General features: G+C 49.2%; 1 protein-coding gene across 1 annotated transcript; it reads right to left on the minus strand.

Annotated features, from left to right (window-relative positions):
- Nucleotides 1–903: 903 nt before the first annotated feature.
- LOC311339066 (leucine-rich repeats and immunoglobulin-like domains protein 2) lies at nucleotides 904–18,376 on the minus strand. Its single transcript, XM_084464430.1, is given in 19 exon segments — nucleotides 904–1,159; nucleotides 1,841–2,137; nucleotides 5,287–5,430; nucleotides 6,531–6,683; nucleotides 8,113–8,553; nucleotides 9,055–9,279; nucleotides 9,282–9,311; nucleotides 10,013–10,324; nucleotides 10,790–10,953; nucleotides 11,690–11,758; nucleotides 13,345–13,416; nucleotides 13,865–13,945; nucleotides 15,115–15,258; nucleotides 15,514–15,657; nucleotides 16,044–16,187; nucleotides 16,357–16,500; nucleotides 16,976–17,104; nucleotides 17,540–17,614; nucleotides 17,777–18,376. Coding segments are annotated over 19 exon segments (3,207 nt in total). The 5' UTR covers nucleotides 17,986–18,376; the 3' UTR covers nucleotides 904–929.
- Between the last annotated feature and the right edge of the window lie 224 nt (nucleotides 18,377–18,600).

Below are 18,600 nucleotides of genomic sequence, written 5' to 3' on the forward strand. Positions count from 1 at the left end.
GCGCGCACACACGCGCCGCCGTGTGGTGCCGCCGTGTGCGAGCGTGTCCTCAAAGCTTGCATAACAGGCAACCAATCCACTTTGAGAGTCAAGTACAGGTTGCCATGGGAATGCAGGTCATATATGCATCCGCGGTTCCGCCGTATATAGGGAACCGGGGACTGCTGGTCAGAGAACTGGACGAGTCCTCCATCTTTGATCCCCTCTTCCCCGCCACCCCTCCTCCCTCTGCTGGGAAACGAGGCAGAGTCACAGAGAAGGCTCCGACAGATACACACGAGGAGGGACGTCCGGAGACCGGGGGGTGTGCCCACTGCGGTGTGGACCGGTACCCGGGTCTCCACGCGTCAGGGCACGGGGAGCGTCTCCTAGTGACATGGGGCTCTTCCGAGCATACATTCATAGCTTTCTCTGGAGAGAGAAAGAGGGAACAGAGTAGAGTTTGTGTGGAGCTGGGACGGTGGTGGGGAGGAGGTGGGGTTGGGGGCGGCGGGGGGGGGGGTTGGTCCGTACATCTTCACGAGGTGATCTCAATCGCCTCAAAGTTTGCATTAAGTTTTAGTTTTTTTTTTCCTTTCCCGGCCTGGAGTTTCAGTTTCAGTTTGAACAACGAGGCATCAAGTCCTCCTCGCCTCTTCTGGGACGGTGGGAATGTAAACACATGTGAGAGTTAGAGTGAGAGAGAATCTTTGGCAGAGAGCGAGGAAGTCTCTTAGGAGGTAGTGGATGGAGAGAAGGTGAAGTGGGGGAGAGGGGGTTGTGGCTCTGGTGATGAGGAGGGGGGGGGGAATCAGAGGTGTGTGTGTGTGTGTGTGTGTGTGTGTGTGTGTGTGTGTGTGTGTGTGTGTGTGTGTGTGTGTGTGTGTGTGTGTGTGTGTGTGTGTGTGTGTGTGGGGGGGGGGGGGGGGGCGGGCTATGGTAAGCCTAGCCTATGAGGGAGCAGGATGTTCGTGTGTGTTAGTCCTATGGGATCCACTTGTGTTGTTGACGTGTTGCGTGTGTGCAGGGCCTGGGAAGCTGCTGCTACTGCTGTGTTGCTGCTGCTGCTGCTGCTGCTGCTGCTCCTCCTGCCGGTGACCAGAGGGGGGCGCCAGTGGGACGGGGAGCTGGGAAACCACAGGCTCCTTTCCCTCCGCCCAGAAACGCCTGCTGGCCGGATCTGCACGAGAGGGGGAGCAGACGGTTAGCGCGGGGCTCACGCCGTTAGTAGAGTTGTTCCCAGCAGGAGAGCAGCAATCAATCACAGTGATCTCCCAGCACGGAGCACCTCTCACCCCCAGTGTAACACCAGGACAGCTGAAGCCTGGCTCAGAGCCGCCATAATGGGCCTCTGGTGACATGGCTGGGCCGTCACCACACGGCACCACTCTGCCATCTACAGCCGCCGGTTTGCCTTAACAATACCGCCCACGACACTCTGCCCGCCAAGCTTCAAGACTGTCAGAGGTGCATGACAAAATCGCGCATGAACCCGTTCTGGATCACAGCGGCTTGCGCTGTTCAGGTAGGCGACTATGAAGTAGACTTAAGTAAACAAAGAGAGTCTCACGGTTACACCACTACCACAGCATCCTCAGCGTTAGTGGGGCCCTCTTACAGTTACCACGACGTTCTGTCTCCTGCTAATTCTGACTTTTGCTTCTGGCAGATAACCGACATTCACTGTTACCGCATAAGAAAAAAAGAAAGAAAAAAAACAGACAAAAGTCTTTTGTAAAACAAATAACCAATGTTTTTTTTTTTTCTTTTCATTGGAAAACATGAATTTGGCTGGCCGGATCAAACGTGACATCATTGACCCAACAGTTAAGCGGCTAACGTTAGCATCCGTAGCTCTCACCGGTAGCGTAGCACTCTCCGGGGTCCAGGCCCCCCTGCCGCTCTCCGTGTGAGGGGGGGAGGAGGCCCCCGTAGGAGGAGGTGGAGGTGGAGGAGGAGGAGGAGGAGGTGGAGGGGTCCTGCTGGCTGATGAGGCCCTCCAGCGTGGCGTCCTCTCTCGGGGGGCCGCGGGGCGCCCCCAGCCCCACGTCGTCCTCCTCCGCCCCCAGGTAGGCGTAGGGGCAGTACTCGCGCGTGCGGGAGTAGATGTTGGCGTTGTCATAGCAGTCGGAGCAGATGACCAGCGGACCGGCGCCAACTGCTTGGCAGGCGGGGAGGAGCAGAAGGGGAGCAGGGTTTATGTTAGAGCTGGGACGACTCGTCGACGTAGTCGATGTAGTCAACGTCATAAATTAGTCAACGTGAATAATTTGCGTCGACGTGTCGTCCCTGTTTTGTTTGTTTTTTCTCGTTCTCTTTCCCAGGATGGCAGCAAAACACCTTAAGTTCTGTTGATTTCCCCCCCTTCCCCACCCTGGAATGTTCATTTATCAAGCAGTTGCAGGAGTAAACCAAAGATCCTACTCTGAGTAAACGTTGTTATACTCAGGGCTTAAATTTCAGTGCGGGATTGCGGGTATTGCGCATATTTTTTTTAAATCCCGCAACCCAGGCCAGCATAATGCGGGGTCTATTGACTTCACTTGACGAACCATCTTCCGATTTCAGTGGCGCATCTGTCCTTCGTACAATCTTTGACACACACGCACGCACACACACACAACCCCTTCGCGCTTGCTCCTTCTCGTTCTATCCCTGTCAAAAGTTGTACACGACCCATGTGCTGTTCTTGGCAATTATTTCCATCGCTATGAGCTTTCAGTAGACGAATGCAAAAATGGACCGCTGGCTTAAACGTACCACTACAATTTCAGCGTGCGATTGTGCAATCAGTATAAATTCATGAGGATACTGATGTAGGCTACCATGAAGATGTGACTAAGAGAGGAGAGGGAGAAACTAATAGGACTGTATATAGTTAAGAAAATAAGTCAGCAACTACTCAGCAACGTCTTTTATACTCCTATCGCTTGTCCCGTGCGCTGTGCGCGTGCTTGTGCGCAAGCACAAGCCCAGAAGGCTACGCCTACAATCATAGAACAACGAAGATGACCTTCTCACACACACACACACACACACACACACACACACACACACACACACACACACACACACACACACACACACACACACACACACACACACACACACACACACACACACACACACACACACACGTTTTCATTTTTGGTATATTCCTCCTGGGGGACTTCTTATTATTTAATTGCACAAAAAAGTGCCAATGTTTAATAAATATTGATATGTGAACAAGAAACTTTTTGATCGTTAGATTAATTGTAATTAAAATTAAAATTAATCGACAGATTAGTCGACTAATCGAAAAAATAATCGCTAGATTAATCGTTTGAAAAATAATCGTTTGGGACAGCTCTAGTTTATGTGAATGTAAACACATGTGAGAGAGTTAGAGTGAGAGAGAGAGAGTATTTGGCAGAGAGCGAGGAAGTCTTACTGTGTGTTCACATCAAACGTGACGGCACGACACGTTTCAATACAAAGTCAACGTAGAGACGCGAATCGGGCGAAACCTGCGACAAGATTTGATTGACGGCGCAACATTTTTCCACGTGAACGGCGAGCGTGTTCATGAGGATTTGCAGCGCAACAAATTCGCTGAAGTTGAAATATTTCAACTTTTCCGCGGCATTCGCGTGAGACAGCCAATCAGTGTTCACTCCCTGTGGGTAACGTGGGTGAAGTAACGTAAAACAGCCAATCACCGTTCAACCGGCCGGGCCAACCGTTCCCTGCACTCCGCAGTGAACCGCAGCTTGGAGGAGAAAGTGATTGTTGCCGTTTGCGACTCCCGGAGCTCTATATATCTATATATAATATTATATATATAATATATCAATATCTATATAATATAAACTATATATATAATATCACGGCACAAAGCGGTGTGCGCCTCCGGATTATATTATTAACCCATAAACGACGGGCATTCCAACGTCTCTCCACAACAGGTACAGACATGCAAAAAGCACCGTTGGCGGGCAAAAGATGTTGTCCGACAAAATTCGCTGCGCGACAAGTTCGCCTGACATAACTGCACACATAACTGCACACATAACTGCACAGCGACAGATTTAGATTTGTCGCACGGCAACATTCGCCTGTTCGCACGAACAGGCGAAAAGTGTGTCTTTTGGTGTGAACGCACAGTTAGGATGTAGTGAATGGAGAGAAGGTGAACATAATCTTTTGGGGTTGCATGGATGACTATGGATGATTGCAGTGCCGCCTGTTATCCAGCAGGGGCGTTGCACCACAGAGGCATGCAGGGGAAACACTGCTACTTTAAACATTCATCCTCTGCATGAGCTGATTAGGACCCCTACCCCCATCTCCTCAGGAAGAAAAGACGGTTCTTTGTTAATCCCAGACAGGGTGATGTGGACGACAGGGAAGAAAGTACAGGACAGTAGAATTAAAAAGAGTGACATTGAGAACAAGAATAAAATGATGGAAGGAGATTAAGAAGACTTGTCCTTCGTGGGCGTCTTGGTGTGGCGCCAGGTGTGGCGCTACGCTACGCTGCATGCCAATTCCTCTCTCCTTCAACCCACTCTCCTCACTGTCCCCCCTCCCTCTAGGGAACAGCTCCGTAGACACGCATGTTCACAGGACGCTAGTCAGAGAAAGATAAGCCTTTGGAAACTCTTCTAGAGGGTGAACCCCAGATGCACATATTGAGCCACGGCCGTCCCGCCACTACCGACGGCTGGTACGGTGGACAGTGTGATATTATCCCTGCTGTTCCTGTATCTCTGCGCAGCTATAATTTAAGGTTTTACTGCGTACCCAGTATATTATTTAAACGCTGAATGATTCATGACATTCTTCACTCAGCATTTCATAAACACACTCTCTGCAAAAGTATGCAGACAAACTATGAATTATCTATGTGGTAGTCGTAAATATGTACTATTCTAAACGATGAAAAGACAGGTGGCAAAATAAGCAACCAAACACAAAATAACCACATGAGAAGGTGGAGAAAAAAAAAATCTCTTCTCAAAAGATATGTTTTGAAATGAAATATCAAATTAAAAAAAAACTAGAAACTCAACTGCGACTATTTGAGCTCCACGCATTTCCAAGGATGTGTGCATGTGTCCGTGTGTCCTTGCATGTGTGTTCGTGTGCGCCAGTCTGTGTGCGTGTATGTGTGTATGTGTGTGCGCACCTGTCTGTGTGCGTGCGCTCGCCTGTGTGTGTGTGCGCCTGTGTGTGCGTGTGCCTGTGTGTGCGTGCGGCCGTGCGGCGGTGCGCCTGTGTGTGCGTTCATGTCCGCGTGTGTCTGTGTGTGGTTGAGAGACTGACCTGTGGGAGCACCAGAGAGGCCGTCTCCTCGGGGCTGCTCCCCCGGCTGGAAGCTGCTCCTGCCGGGGAACAGCGACCCCACCCTGCAGTGCAGTGCTCCGCTCTCATTATCCAGCTCCAGGCCCGTGTCCCCATAGAACACACCTGGGAGACACACAGTGGCTCGTTAAGGCTGGAGTTGCTCATTAACCACTTAAGAGGCTCGTGGTGAACTCAGTGGCTCGTTAGGGACTAGGGGTCTAGCGAGGGATGTGCTTTCTCATTATGAACATAGTTGCTTGTTAAGGACGCGGTGGCTCATTTAGAACTAGTCGGCGTATTAAGAACCATTAGCTCATTAAGTACCAGTGCCCTGTTAAGAAAATAGGGCCGCAAGTAACAGCCTTGCGTTGAAATGTATGTGTTGCAGTCAGTGGCGATTCTAGACCGGTTTTAATGGGGGGGCCGAGATGGGGCCGGCTTTTCTGTCAGAGGGGCACAAACCAAATTGTTGAGGGGGGGGGGGGGGGGTTGGATCGCGGACGAACGCTATTGCGGGCGCGATTGTTGACGGGGGGGGGGGGAGGGGGGTCGCATACGAGCGCTGTAGCGGGCGCGATTGTTGACGGAGGGGGGGGGGGGGGGTTGGATCGCGGGGGGGGGGTTGGATCGCGGACGAGCGCTATTGCGGGCGCGATTGTTGACGGGGGGTGGGGTTGGCTCGTTCGGGGGGGGCCACAGGGGGGGCCGGACTCAGAGTTACGGGGGCACTGGCCCCCCCTGGCCCCCCCCTAGAACCGCCACTGGTTGCAGTTATCCCAATGTTGTGTATTAAATTCAGTGTGCGAGATGAGCCCCCACCTTCAGGCAATTTAAAAACTCCATAAAGGTCTTCTGTACACTCTTAACTGGTTGTGTGGATAGCAGATGAGACAGGATGTGTAAACAAGGAGGTACGGGCTGGGCGGCATTTGTTATGTGCAGAATATATCAGTTATATGATGGGATTGTATTGATAACATTATTTCAATAATTATCAATAAACATATTAAATATAATATACAATATATTAAAATAAGGGTTAGCTTAGCTCAACTAGAAAACAAAACTAAATATAAATGTCTTTGAGCAAGCCGCCCTAAGCCCCTTATAGCCACTCCTTAATGCCCTGTATCTGAATGCACTGCAGGCCAACCAGTAATAAGAGCACCTGCTGATAGATACAGTTCATACGATGGACGACGAACAACCGGAGCTCCACCCACCGTCTGTGCCCTTGTGGGCGTAGCCGTTGGACAGCGGGGGCATGAGCTGCTGGTGGCTGCCGGCCTCTGAGTTGCTGTAGCCCTCCTGGGGCTCGGACAAGGTGCCCTGGGAGGACAGGTAGCTGGGGATGTCTGCCGGCAGGTTCATCTCATCTGCAACACGGTTTGTATACAGAACAGTTTGCAATCAGTCACAGTGAGAGTTACATGCGGAGTTCAGTCATGTTGTTCAATCCATATGATGCACAGTATTATTAAAATGTATGCAAACCTAAGGTCCAAAACACATGTTTGTGTCAGGACGAAAAAATCTGTGAAACGAAATATAAATACGAAACAAAAAGAAAGCAAACAATTTAAAAAAATGTTTGCATCAAAGCGTGAGTTCTGTACTAGCGAAAAATCAGCCCTGGCTCTGCTAAAATTACACTTTTTTTTCCCTCACTATTTCTTCTTTGGGTGGCGCTACGATTATGAGCCGAGACCAAGCCTGTGGGCGCTGGGCGTTGGAGCTGAATCTTTCTCGTATTTAATAACTTGATCAAATCTGACCGTCCCTAAATGTTTGCTAATGTCATGCGACCCGAGTGCAGGAAACATTGCGATTTCCTGAGTGCTAGTTCCGTCAAACCGACCGGCGATACATCAAACAGCGCCGACATTAGCATGCGGGGCTGAATTTCTAAAGAATCGTATAAATAAAGCTAGCTATGATTGAATCAGTGAACTGATCATGCATGAAATAGCTGATGGCATTAAGGGACGACACACACACACACACACACACACACACACACACACACACACACACACACACACACACACACACACACACACACACACACACACACACACACACACACACACACACACACACACACAGAACAAAGTCTAATGATTCACCCTTGGCTTTGAATTCGTTCGCAAACCGCACAATCAGCAGCGTATTTACCCTCAGCAGAGTAATTTTATGCTTTTCAAGTCATCACACGACTTTAAGATAAGAAAATGTGATGATTGCTCCGGGGGGAAGTGGGTCGCCTGCGAAGAGGGGGGCAAGTCTTAAGTGTAGATGGCTGGAGACTGTAGATTAGGAGCTGAGTGTTAAAGTCATGCTAGGTTCATAAAGTCCTGTATGTAGGGCTGATGAGGGGTGGGTTTGTCATTGAGACCAAACAGCCTTGTGTTGGACCACAATGGTAATATTGAAGTATTGGTATCTGCACTTAAATCCTTTATACACTCATAGAATCATGCAACATTGAACAGATTGTCTTTTGATCCTTGTTTGTTAAGGTACTGATCTTACAAATAAACTGAAGTTGTGCGTAAAGAAACACAAGCACAACCTGATGTTAGCATGTGTTAGCACGTAGCAGTGTTGCCGTACCCAGACCTGAACACTGTGAATCCGGTCTTCTTCTATGGGACCCTTACCCCGCCAGAAGGCTGTAGTGTCACGCTAACCAGACCTCAAGCATGACCCCATGGTCAGCCTGCAGCGGCATCGACCACCTCGAGCCTGTCCGTTCCCCCGTAGCACCGTCGCTGACAAACGCCACCCGTCCCCTCTCCCACCAACCTGTGTTGGTGATGCTGTAGTCCTCGCTCTTGCGGCGCATGTGGTAGATGACGATGACCCAGACCAGCGAGGTGCCCACCACGCAGCACACCACCACGATCACCACGATGCCCACCGTGGTCCAGCCGTCCTGCTCGTAGGGCGAGCCCGTGTCGCAGTTGGCCGACGGCGACACGCCCAGGTAGATGTGGCCCCGCTCCGTGCCCAGCGTGTTGGACATGATGCAGGTGTACTTGCCGGCGTCGGCCGGCCCCGCGTCCACGATGATCAGCAGCTGGTTGGCGGCGGCGAAGAAGTGGCGCTCCGTCAGCACCAGGGGCCCGTCGTCCTTGGTCCAGTTGAGGCGGGGGGCGGGGCTGCCGCCGGCGATGCACTGGAGCACCGCCGTCTCGCCGCGCGCCACCGTGCGGTCCTCCAGCGGGCGCATGAAGGACGGCGTCTCTGTGGGGGGGGCGGGGGGCGGGGCGCGGGGGAGGAGGAGAGCGCTGGTTAGCTGATGTTGGTTGGTTCTGATGGAAACGGCTACTTCTGGAGCGAGGCGCTGTGGCTTTAACACCTTTGTTTCTTCTAAGCCGTTGATTAAATGCCAGTGAAACACTGGATGGTGGAACTCCATTTTAACATATTACAATATTATATCAGATTATAGTGTACGCCATGTACTGTATGCTCAGAGCGACCACACACACACACACACACACACACACACACACACACACACACACACACACACACACACACACACACACACACACACACACACACACACACACACACACACACACACACACACACACACACACCATACCTCAATTCAACTGATCAAATAAGGTTGAATAAAAAAAAAATTCTAAAAGATATGACGATGGCAGACAGGCTAACGCTAGCAGGGCTTTAGCATGCGGCTAGGCTAACGCCTCGTCGTAACCCCCGGCGACCCACCCAGTACGGTCAGCGTGGCGTTGGCCGAGAGGCTGCCGGCGGCGTTCTGCGCCGTGCAGCTGTACACGCCCATGTCCTCCGTCTTCACGTTGGCGATGAAGAAGATGTCGTCGTCGGGCATGACGTGCATGCGGCGCTCGCGGGCCGCCGGGAAGTCCGTGCCGCCGTCCTTCTGCCAGGCGATCTGCGGGGAGGGGTGGCCCTCCGCGGCGCACTCCAGCCGGGGTCCATGGGCGTCTTCAAGAAGGAGGGCAGCTCTGCAGGACACGGGCGGGACATGGGGGGGGGTGGGGGTAAGGGGACGGCGGGGGGGGGGGGGGTGGGGGTAAGGGGACGGCGGGGGGGGGACGGCGGGGGGGGGTAAGGGGACGGCGGGGGGGGGACGGGGGGGGTAAGGGGACGGCGGGGGGGGGGGGGGGGGGGGGGGTAAGGGGACGGCAGGGGGGGGGGGGGGTAAGGGGACGGCACACGGGTCAAGACCTGGTGTTTAAGACCGGGCGTCCATCGCACCAGATGGTGCGATGGATACGGCCAGATGGCAGTATGACCGAGTTCAGTTTGATAATAAGCCAGTCGCTTTTTTATGTAATCTATGGTTTAATCGCACCTGATGGCCAAGATGGAGGGAGATCTAGTACAAATTCCTCTTTTGCTGGATAGCCTAAATGTAAAATTAGAAATATCTAGGACTAAACTAAATATGTAATAATGTGGGCTGATTCCCAAATTAAAAAAGGCATTCTGTAGTTATGAACTGAATCACGAATCCTAATACAGCCTAATAAATCAAGAATCCTAATACAGCCTACAATTACCGTAACTGAGATGACTCAAACTCCAGCACACGACACACACAATAGTCCAGAAACGGAGCGGCAAAAAGAAAAAAAATAATAATAATCAAGAAGGGGGAGGTGGGGGGTGGGTGGGGGCGGGGGGCGGGGGGGCGGGGCCTCACCGTTGACGGTCAGCCGGGCGCGGTGGGAGTAGTTGGAGCCAAAGTGGTTGGTGACCACGCACTGGTAGAGGCCCTCGTCCGTGAAGTTGACGCTCAGCAGGTGCAGCACGGTGGTGTAGCTGAGCTCGCCCTGCTGGTAGCGGGCGTAGTTCTCCACCTGCCCGTCGTACAGCACCTCGCCGTCCTTGCGCCAGGCGGTGGCCATGGGCGAGTCGCTGCTGCTGGACGCCACGCAGCTCAGCGTCACGTTGGTGCCCCGCAGCGCCGTGGCCGTCTCCGGGTGGGCCGAGATGCGTGGCTTGGGGAAGTCGTCTGGGGGGGGGGGGGGGGGGGAGGGGGAGCGAGGGGAGGGGAGAGAGGGGAACGTCGGGCGTCACTACAAACCGCATCACTAGTCTGTTATGGCATCTGCCGTTAGGGCCTTGAGCCACCAGGGCTTCTTTGTCTATACGTTTGCTGAATGTTATTGTTTGCATAAGTAGGGACACGCATGGAGAGACCTGCTCTGGTAACTAGAGTTTCAGTGTGTATTTTGTACCTAGCCTGGTAATAAGTAATTAAGAAATGATAGCTAAAATAAATAAATATATATATATATATATATATATATAAATATATATATATATATATAAACTTAATTATACACAAATGTATAATTACACACATTCAAAACCCTACCACTGTGCTAATGTTATGTTGTGGTTGTATCCACACATCCACATATCATACAAAAGGGAAGAGAGAGCCATGGAGACAGGAGAGAGAGTATATACTGACCACAAACAAATTCCTCGGCAGTGACAGACAGGATGTCCCGCCCCACCAGGCTGGCCGGGTGGGCACACACAGCAGAGACCGATTGGTGGAAATGGCTGTCAATCAACCACTGGCCCAGCCACTGCAGCTGGCAGTCACACAGAAGGCTGGTGGTGTTGAGCACACTGAGAAAAGGGAGATAATAAAGAGAGGTTCAACTCTAACATCTGATGTCGAATGCTGACACTATTATTATCTATGGCTGGCCATCTACGCGCATTAATGGATGAGTGTCCCATTAACACATAATGATATATTCTACAGACATTTTGCAGTAAATGTCCCCTTCTGGATTTATTAAGTAATTTCATCTTACCGCTCATCTTAATATTTACCTCATAAAACCACATCCATGCCGTTTAATATACCTTCAATACGGCAACATCAAAATAGCTCATATTTCCCATTGCGTGCCCTGCCTTTCTTCAAATTATTATTAACTTGAATGAAAAACGCTGAAATAAAACCGGACATTTCAATACGTCAAAAAGGCCAAGTGTGCCCAGAGCATTTCCATTTTAACACACTTACCATCTTAAAACCCACTTTCCATTTTTAAAAGCACTTTCAATCTTCAACAGACTATCCATCTTAAAACACACTTTCCATCTTAAACACCCATCCCATCTTTAAAAACACACTTTCCATCTAAAAACGCACTTTCCATCTTAAACACCCTTCCCATCTAAAAACACACTTTCCATCTTAAACACCCTTCCCATCTAAAAACACACTTTCCATCTTAAACACCCTTCCCATCTAAAAACACACTTTCCATCTTAAACATCCTTCCCATCTAAAAACACACTTGGCAGCTTAGGCAGGAAGTGTCTAGTGATCACGATAACTGAATCCACTCACAATGATTTCAGCTTCAGGTGAGCTAAGGCCTCAGGGTGGACTGACATGATACCGTTCTTGCTCAGGTCCCTGTAGGGTGAGGGAGGGAGGGATGGAGAGAGAGAGGGACGGAGTGAGGGAGGGGGGGCAGAAGATGAACATAATAGATTGGGACACGTGTGCGGTGTGAGGGGATAGAGCTGGCGGTTGTCTGGGGTTCACAAGCCCATCAGACAAGATCAGCACTATGGTAATAAAGAGCCAGCGAGCCTTGGGGGCCCATTTTCTCTTCCCCACACAAACACTGATCCTATGGATAAAAATGGTATGGTGGTCTGGGTTTTTCCTGCAATGAAAAGGCTTCGGCAGCCCACTCTAGGCTTTTTTCACCCTGCCTAAGCCATCTAGTTCCACTTTTCCACCGACAGTACCAGCTCAACTCGACTCAGTTTGGTTCCAGGCATGTTGCGTTTCATCTAAAAAAGTACCTCTTCAATGTGGGCGGGTCATAGAAAATAACCTCTCCAACATCGGCGGGTCGTCATTAGGTTTTAATCACGGGAGACGTGATTCCCGGGTAATCTGAATCTGATCAAGACTATTTCCTGATTCATGGGAAAGGTTATGATGGGAAATAAAATTAAATAAAAAGCGCAATGACTGCGTGTCTATTGTTGTCATATGGTAACATTGATGGAGGCGAAACTCGAGCCCTGGGAAAGGAACGACACTAAAACGAAACAGCGAAACACTGATCCTCGGGAGTGGGTCCGTGGACTCCAGCCACGCCGGACACACACAACCACGCCGGGCACACAACCACGCACAGCCTAACTCTAGCCCCGGGAAAGGAGCGACACACACAGCAAAACGCTGATCAGTGTCCCCCTCGGGAGCAGGTCCGTGGACTCAAACCACGCCGGACACAACTTAACTTTGAGTGATTATTCCCATTTAAAGCCTCTGGCCAATCAGTTGCCAGCAGCCTGTTTACGTCACACAAAAGAACCTACTCCGCTCGCTTGGAACCTCGACGGAGGTAGTACTAAAAAAAGTACCCGGTACTAGGTACTTTTTTTGCCAATGAAAACGCAAAAAAAGGCGGGCCAAGTCGAGGCGAGTCGAGTAGAGCTGGTACTGTCGGTGGAAAAGCGGCATAGGAGATATAACGCAAGAAGAAGAAAAAAGTTCGGTCATCCCTCCAGTGAGTGCTGCTAGACCATCATTGATCCATCGCTACGGAATAGCGACGGATAACATTGAACACGGGAGCTACGTCTCAGAGCCATGAAGTGATCCACCACCAAAAACAGATTGGCATTTCTAAAATCCTTGTTTAGGCTTGTTTGGAAACTACACTGTAATTCACGTGTCAAACAGGGTTATAGCTAAACAATATGAAGTGCCCGAGGTTAAAACCAATCCAGTCCTTTACCGTTTATTTTTCTAATCTTTAAAGTGTCAATGCAAGCCATAAAGGGCATCAGCAATCCGTTTTTGGCAGACAATCACTCAGAGGAAGGAGGTTGAGCGATCATACTACTGTAGCCTGGCTAGTGACATCGGCCGTCAATAACGTTGACAGCGGCTGTCACTCAAAGCATTAGGGCCAGGTGGAACCCTGGTGGTCTTTTGATATGGACACCTCAGAGGGGAGGGAAGGCCTTCATACTTACAGGTGCTCCAGCTCCTCTAAGCCCTGGAAGGCCTTCTTGGTGATGGACTTGATCTTGTTCCTCTGGAGAATACTGGGTGGGACGAGATGTTGAAGTTAGGTTAAGCAACGCTTTCCAAAATGACTTTGAAAGCCAAGTTAGTTCAAAATTGCCGTTTTGTTTAAACAAGGTTTATGTTGGTTCAGGTTTTGACACCCTCTGCTTTGTGACCTTCTCCCAGGTCTGGTTGAGAAAACCGCTACAGGTGAACACAGCGCCGGTACGGCTTATTAGCTGTAGAAAATAAGCCAACGGTGGCTTGTAAACACTGGAAAGCAACCTTTTCCTTTGTTAACCTGGAATGTGGCGTTCATATCTAATGTGAGCACCTAGAGCTGTGCACACAACCCAGTACTATTGTGGCATTGCAACTGAATAACCATTCATGAAATCATCTCAAACCATGCACTTGTTCACGGTAAATGAATACCACCGAGACATTTCCAAAACACCCCGGTATTCCACGAAGCGCTGCCCTTACAGAGTGTTGAGCTTCTTCATGCCCTCGAACACGCTGATGGAGTCCTCGATGGCCCAGGAGATCTCATTATTGCGGATATCTCTGAAAGGCAGAGGAGCAGGGTGTGAGCACTCAAGACACGTTTTCAACAGACAGGTGAAAAGACTGCAGGCCTTTCAGTAGCACAGGAAGGACAAGAGGAAACGCAATTGGGCTAGCACACGGTGTGTGTTGTCCTGGGGAGATATTAACACGGTCCTTTTCAGCAAGCAGCTTTTAATTGTGCCTCTCGCTTTGCTTATTGGACACCACTGCAGGTCCCAGAGAGGCCCCCGAGTACAGAACAGGTCATGGACCTTCCTTTGTCTGCATGCCCGGGTTCTTTTCAATAGGCCATGGCCCCGTTCTGGTTGTCATGCACTGACCTCCATACCACAAGCCCCCGCTTGTACCGCCACCCACCGACTCCCCCCTTTAGAGCACCATGTGTTCTCGCAACACAGCCGTACCTTACAAATAGATGTTCTGGGGAGATGTGCTTCATTAAGCCCTTTTCCATGCAAACCGAGGGGAACTCTCCCCAGCCCCCACCCCGTAGCGGGGTTCAAACCAGCCCCCTCCGACATTGGAGATCAGACATTATAGCTTCTAAATATAACCAAGGGGACCTCTTCTTCTTAGAGGAAGAGGTCCCCAAGGGATAAGGTATGAACTGGTTAATGACATTTTGGTTTGGTGGAGTAATACGAAAACATTTAAGAACAATTTAATGGTTTACAAAAAAAGGTAATACAAAAAAAACAATGAAACGTGTTTCTATTAAAACTACAATGACTTCGACAGATCCACATTTAAAAGGCAGTGAGTAGAAGACGGAATTAGATCACAAACAAACAAATAAACAACTCAAACTAAACTAAAAATAAACGTTCTATTGCGACTTCACGGTGCATTCCATGACAGGACCAACACTACGGAGACACAAAGAAATTAAATAAACAAAATAAAAAAGACCTACTTTTGGCGTAAGACTTCATCAGAAAGCAGAGATGCCAAGGCGAAAAGGTTAGTCACATTTCCTTGGATAAAGACGGTGTGTTTTGGTTTTGGATATAAGGGATAGGTCTAGACAGCAGCTACAGAGACAAGCAGTTGACCTGATGCCTACAGGGAAGGTTATGGACATTGACTCAGAAAACCAAAAATATATTTGTTTAGTTTCACATCAGAGATAGGACAGAGCTCCGGAGACGAACACCAGGAGGACTTACAGGCTGCGGAGGCTGGCCAGGCTGCCGAACACCCCCTCTCCCAGGTGGCTGATGGTGTTCTCCCCCAGGTTCAGGTTCTCCAGGAGGCCCAGGCCCACGAAGGCCGTGTCCTCCAGACGCGTCAGGTGGTTGAAGGAGAGGTCCCTGCACACGGGAGCAGACATTATACAACAGATTTGACCCGGGGCTAGGAAGACGATAGGTTTAGAAGGCACCATACCGCAGCCATGTAGCTCACATATATTACACTTTATTAACCCCAGACAGGAAATTAGAGAGAAATTAAGATGCAAAGCAGGTAGTCAAATGGCTCCTGAGAGGCCCGGGGGCCAGCTGTTGCTAGGCAGAGGTAGGGTGAGCGGGATGGGTTTTTTTGCGCGTATAGTAAGCCGGACTCACAGTTGTTCGAGCTTCTGGAGGAACTCCCAGGCGTCTGCTCGTATGATGCCGATGGTGTTCTGGCTGAGCTGCAGGACGCGCAGCATCCGTAGGCCGTACAGCCAGCCCTTACTCACCTCCGTCAGGTTGTTGTGCTCCAGCTCTCTGGAGGGTAAAGAAAACACACACGGTGGTCAGGAGGGATTTAATTGTATATGGGTCGTGACAAGTTGAACACGAGGCGGCGCAGTGAAAGGTAATTGAAGGGTCCGGCACACAAGCTGCTAGAGGGGTTGCCCTGCTAGGATACATTCAAAGTAACAAGTGTGTGCCTAGTATCCTAATAGATTAGCTAACAGGTGTAACAGAAAGCAACCACTTTCCAGTCCGCTTGCACAAAAACTCACTTAAATAAACTTGTTCATGTTTCAAACGGCTCTATTCTACATTTTGAGTTACATTGCGAGACATGCCATCCTATCGGTTTCCCCTGCCCAGATTGCGTTCCATCACGAGGGCCACTCTGTGAATAAGAAGGCCTGTTTACTCACAGCTCTTCCATGTTGTTGAGTCCAAAGAAAGCTCCGTCCATCAGCTTGGTGATGCCGTTCCTCTGCATCTTCAGGGAGCGGAGGGACTCCATCCCCTTGAAGGTCAGGCTGTCCACCACCTTGATCTTGTTACGTTTTATCTCACTGGAAAGAGTGGGAATAACCCGTCATCTATTTGAAACCACGTTTGTTTGACAATCGACTTGGAAAAACGAACTAGGCAATGTTATCAAGAAGAAGAAGAACAACAACAACAACAACAACACTAACAAGAAGAGGAACAAGAAGAAAAACAACAACAACAACAACTCACAGGAAGTTGAGCATGGGCAGCTTGAAGACCTTGGAGGGCAGCAGGCCCAGCCGGTTCCTGTTGAGCTTGAGCACCAGCAGGGTGCTGGAGATGTTGTCGAAGCAGCCCGGCTCCAGGGTGCTGATCTTGTTGTTGCTCAAATTCCTGGGAGATAGAGAAGTGGAAACATCGCTGCCATTAGAAACACAAGACCTGCTTGTTTGTTTGTTTGTTTTGGTGCTCACACTAGGACAGGACCAGCTGGGTCTGAAACAAGAGGCTTTTTGCTAATGAGAAACATCAAGACAGTATACTGTCATTGGGCCTTATACTAACAGTATTAATATATTATAGATAATATATAATTCAACTTTTTAAACACATGTCTTAAGCCTTGATAAGTTTATCAATCATTGTTGTTATTAAATAATAAAAACAATGCAATGACTATGATAACTCACTACACTGATGTAGTTCAGTGTTAATAAACATTAGTAATCCTTAGAATGAGTCACAGATTGTTGTCATTTCACCAATGGCATAACCCAAACAATAAACCAATGGAATAGCACAACATTGGGCAAACACACCCTCTCGGGAAGCACAAGAGAAGAGTAAGAAAACGTAAATAGGAACTTACAGGTATTTGAGTGGCATGGAGGGGAAGGCCTTGAGCACAGAGATAGAGTTGGAGGCGAGGTCTAGGGACTCCAAGGATGTGTACGGCTGCAGCTGATGCATGGGTAGCTCCCAGATCCGGTTGTGGATTCTGGATAAGTGCAGTTAGACACCAATTAAAAGACAACCAACCACGGTCAGTGTATTACTCAAATGGCAAAAATATTCACTGTTGTTCAACGGAGAAAATAGATCTAATCAACACAATCTATAACTGGATTTAGTATTAAGTCTTTGTGGTAGAGTGGAAAGCCTAACAGCCTGCTAAACGCCCAGAACATTTAATATTTTGTGTCTGAAAGGGACTTTTTAAATACTTTTTTTGCTAATCTCAACTCACAAAACCAATTTTCACAATAATATTAGTTATTATGAGTTTACAACATACGCATAATTATTAAAGCAAGGCATTGTTTAGCATAAATAAACATACAATATATAATATAAATACAAATTGACCCTGATCTTTGCATTCACCAGATCATCAATAACGGCCACCTAGAACCTGACAAGATGCTGGACTTACAATGACAACGATGTGACGTTGGAGGAGACGTCCCCAAGGGAAGGAATATGAGTCAACTCGTTATGATTCATGCTCCTGAAAATGTAAACAAAAACAAACAATCAAACACAACCATCCACATGTTTCGACATGCTATTTAGCTGGGAGCGAGGACATGATCCCACCAAATGAATCAGGGCAGTGATCCCTGGAGACGGCTCGGAGGTGCTCGGAGGTGCTTTTAGGGATACTACTTACACTTGGGTGATCCAGCTAGGGGGGTTACGGGGAGCGGTCGACAGTCTTTTGCGGTTGCAGTCCAGGATATGAGTCTCATCCGATCCACTTTTACACGAGCATGGATCAGGACAAGGCTCCGGTGCACAGGCACTCAAACCCAACAACATGAAGACGACGGCCACAGACACGGGCCAATCCTCCGCCATTTTAAATGTCTTCCTAGCCATAGAGCTACGTGGCTAACTTGCTAACTGTGCGGATAATAGTTGTAAAGCACACAACACGCTCGTTTCCGACACCGGGGATTACTTAAATGTGCACATAATTCCGCGGAGAGGTGGATTAATCCCATACCGTGGCGTAAAATACATTTTTCCAACTTGCTGATGGCATCCCTGCCGAGATTTTTCCCGTCTTCCCTGGAATTCCTTCCGCTAGCTTTATTCCTCCAAGAAGGCACTTTTCCCAATACTGCACATGATACAGCACACCTCCAGTCCAGATCACAGTGCCATGGCGCCGACCCTCATTGTTGCAAACTATTACCACACAGATTGTCAGATTTTAGATCAAAAAGTTATTTTTCCCCCGACTTGTGTCTCGAAGGAACAACAAAGCGCCTCGCATTGACGACATGAGATACCTCAGGTCCCGCCCCTTCCAGCATGTTTACACGGATTCCATTGGACGGCGACCATGCCTGTCAAGTGTCTGCTGCTAGCCTATTGGAATTCATAAGAAGATGATTTAGTGCATCTTTTTTTTTTTTTTTGGAAAACACAACCGCTACATATACTACAGTTGCCAAGTACCTTCTCAAGCCACCAACATCATTTATCCCA

The sequence above is a fragment of the Micromesistius poutassou genome (assembly GCF_964030765.1).
Source record: "Micromesistius poutassou genome assembly, chromosome: 2".
Classification (NCBI taxonomy): Eukaryota; Metazoa; Chordata; class Actinopteri; order Gadiformes; family Gadidae; genus Micromesistius; species Micromesistius poutassou.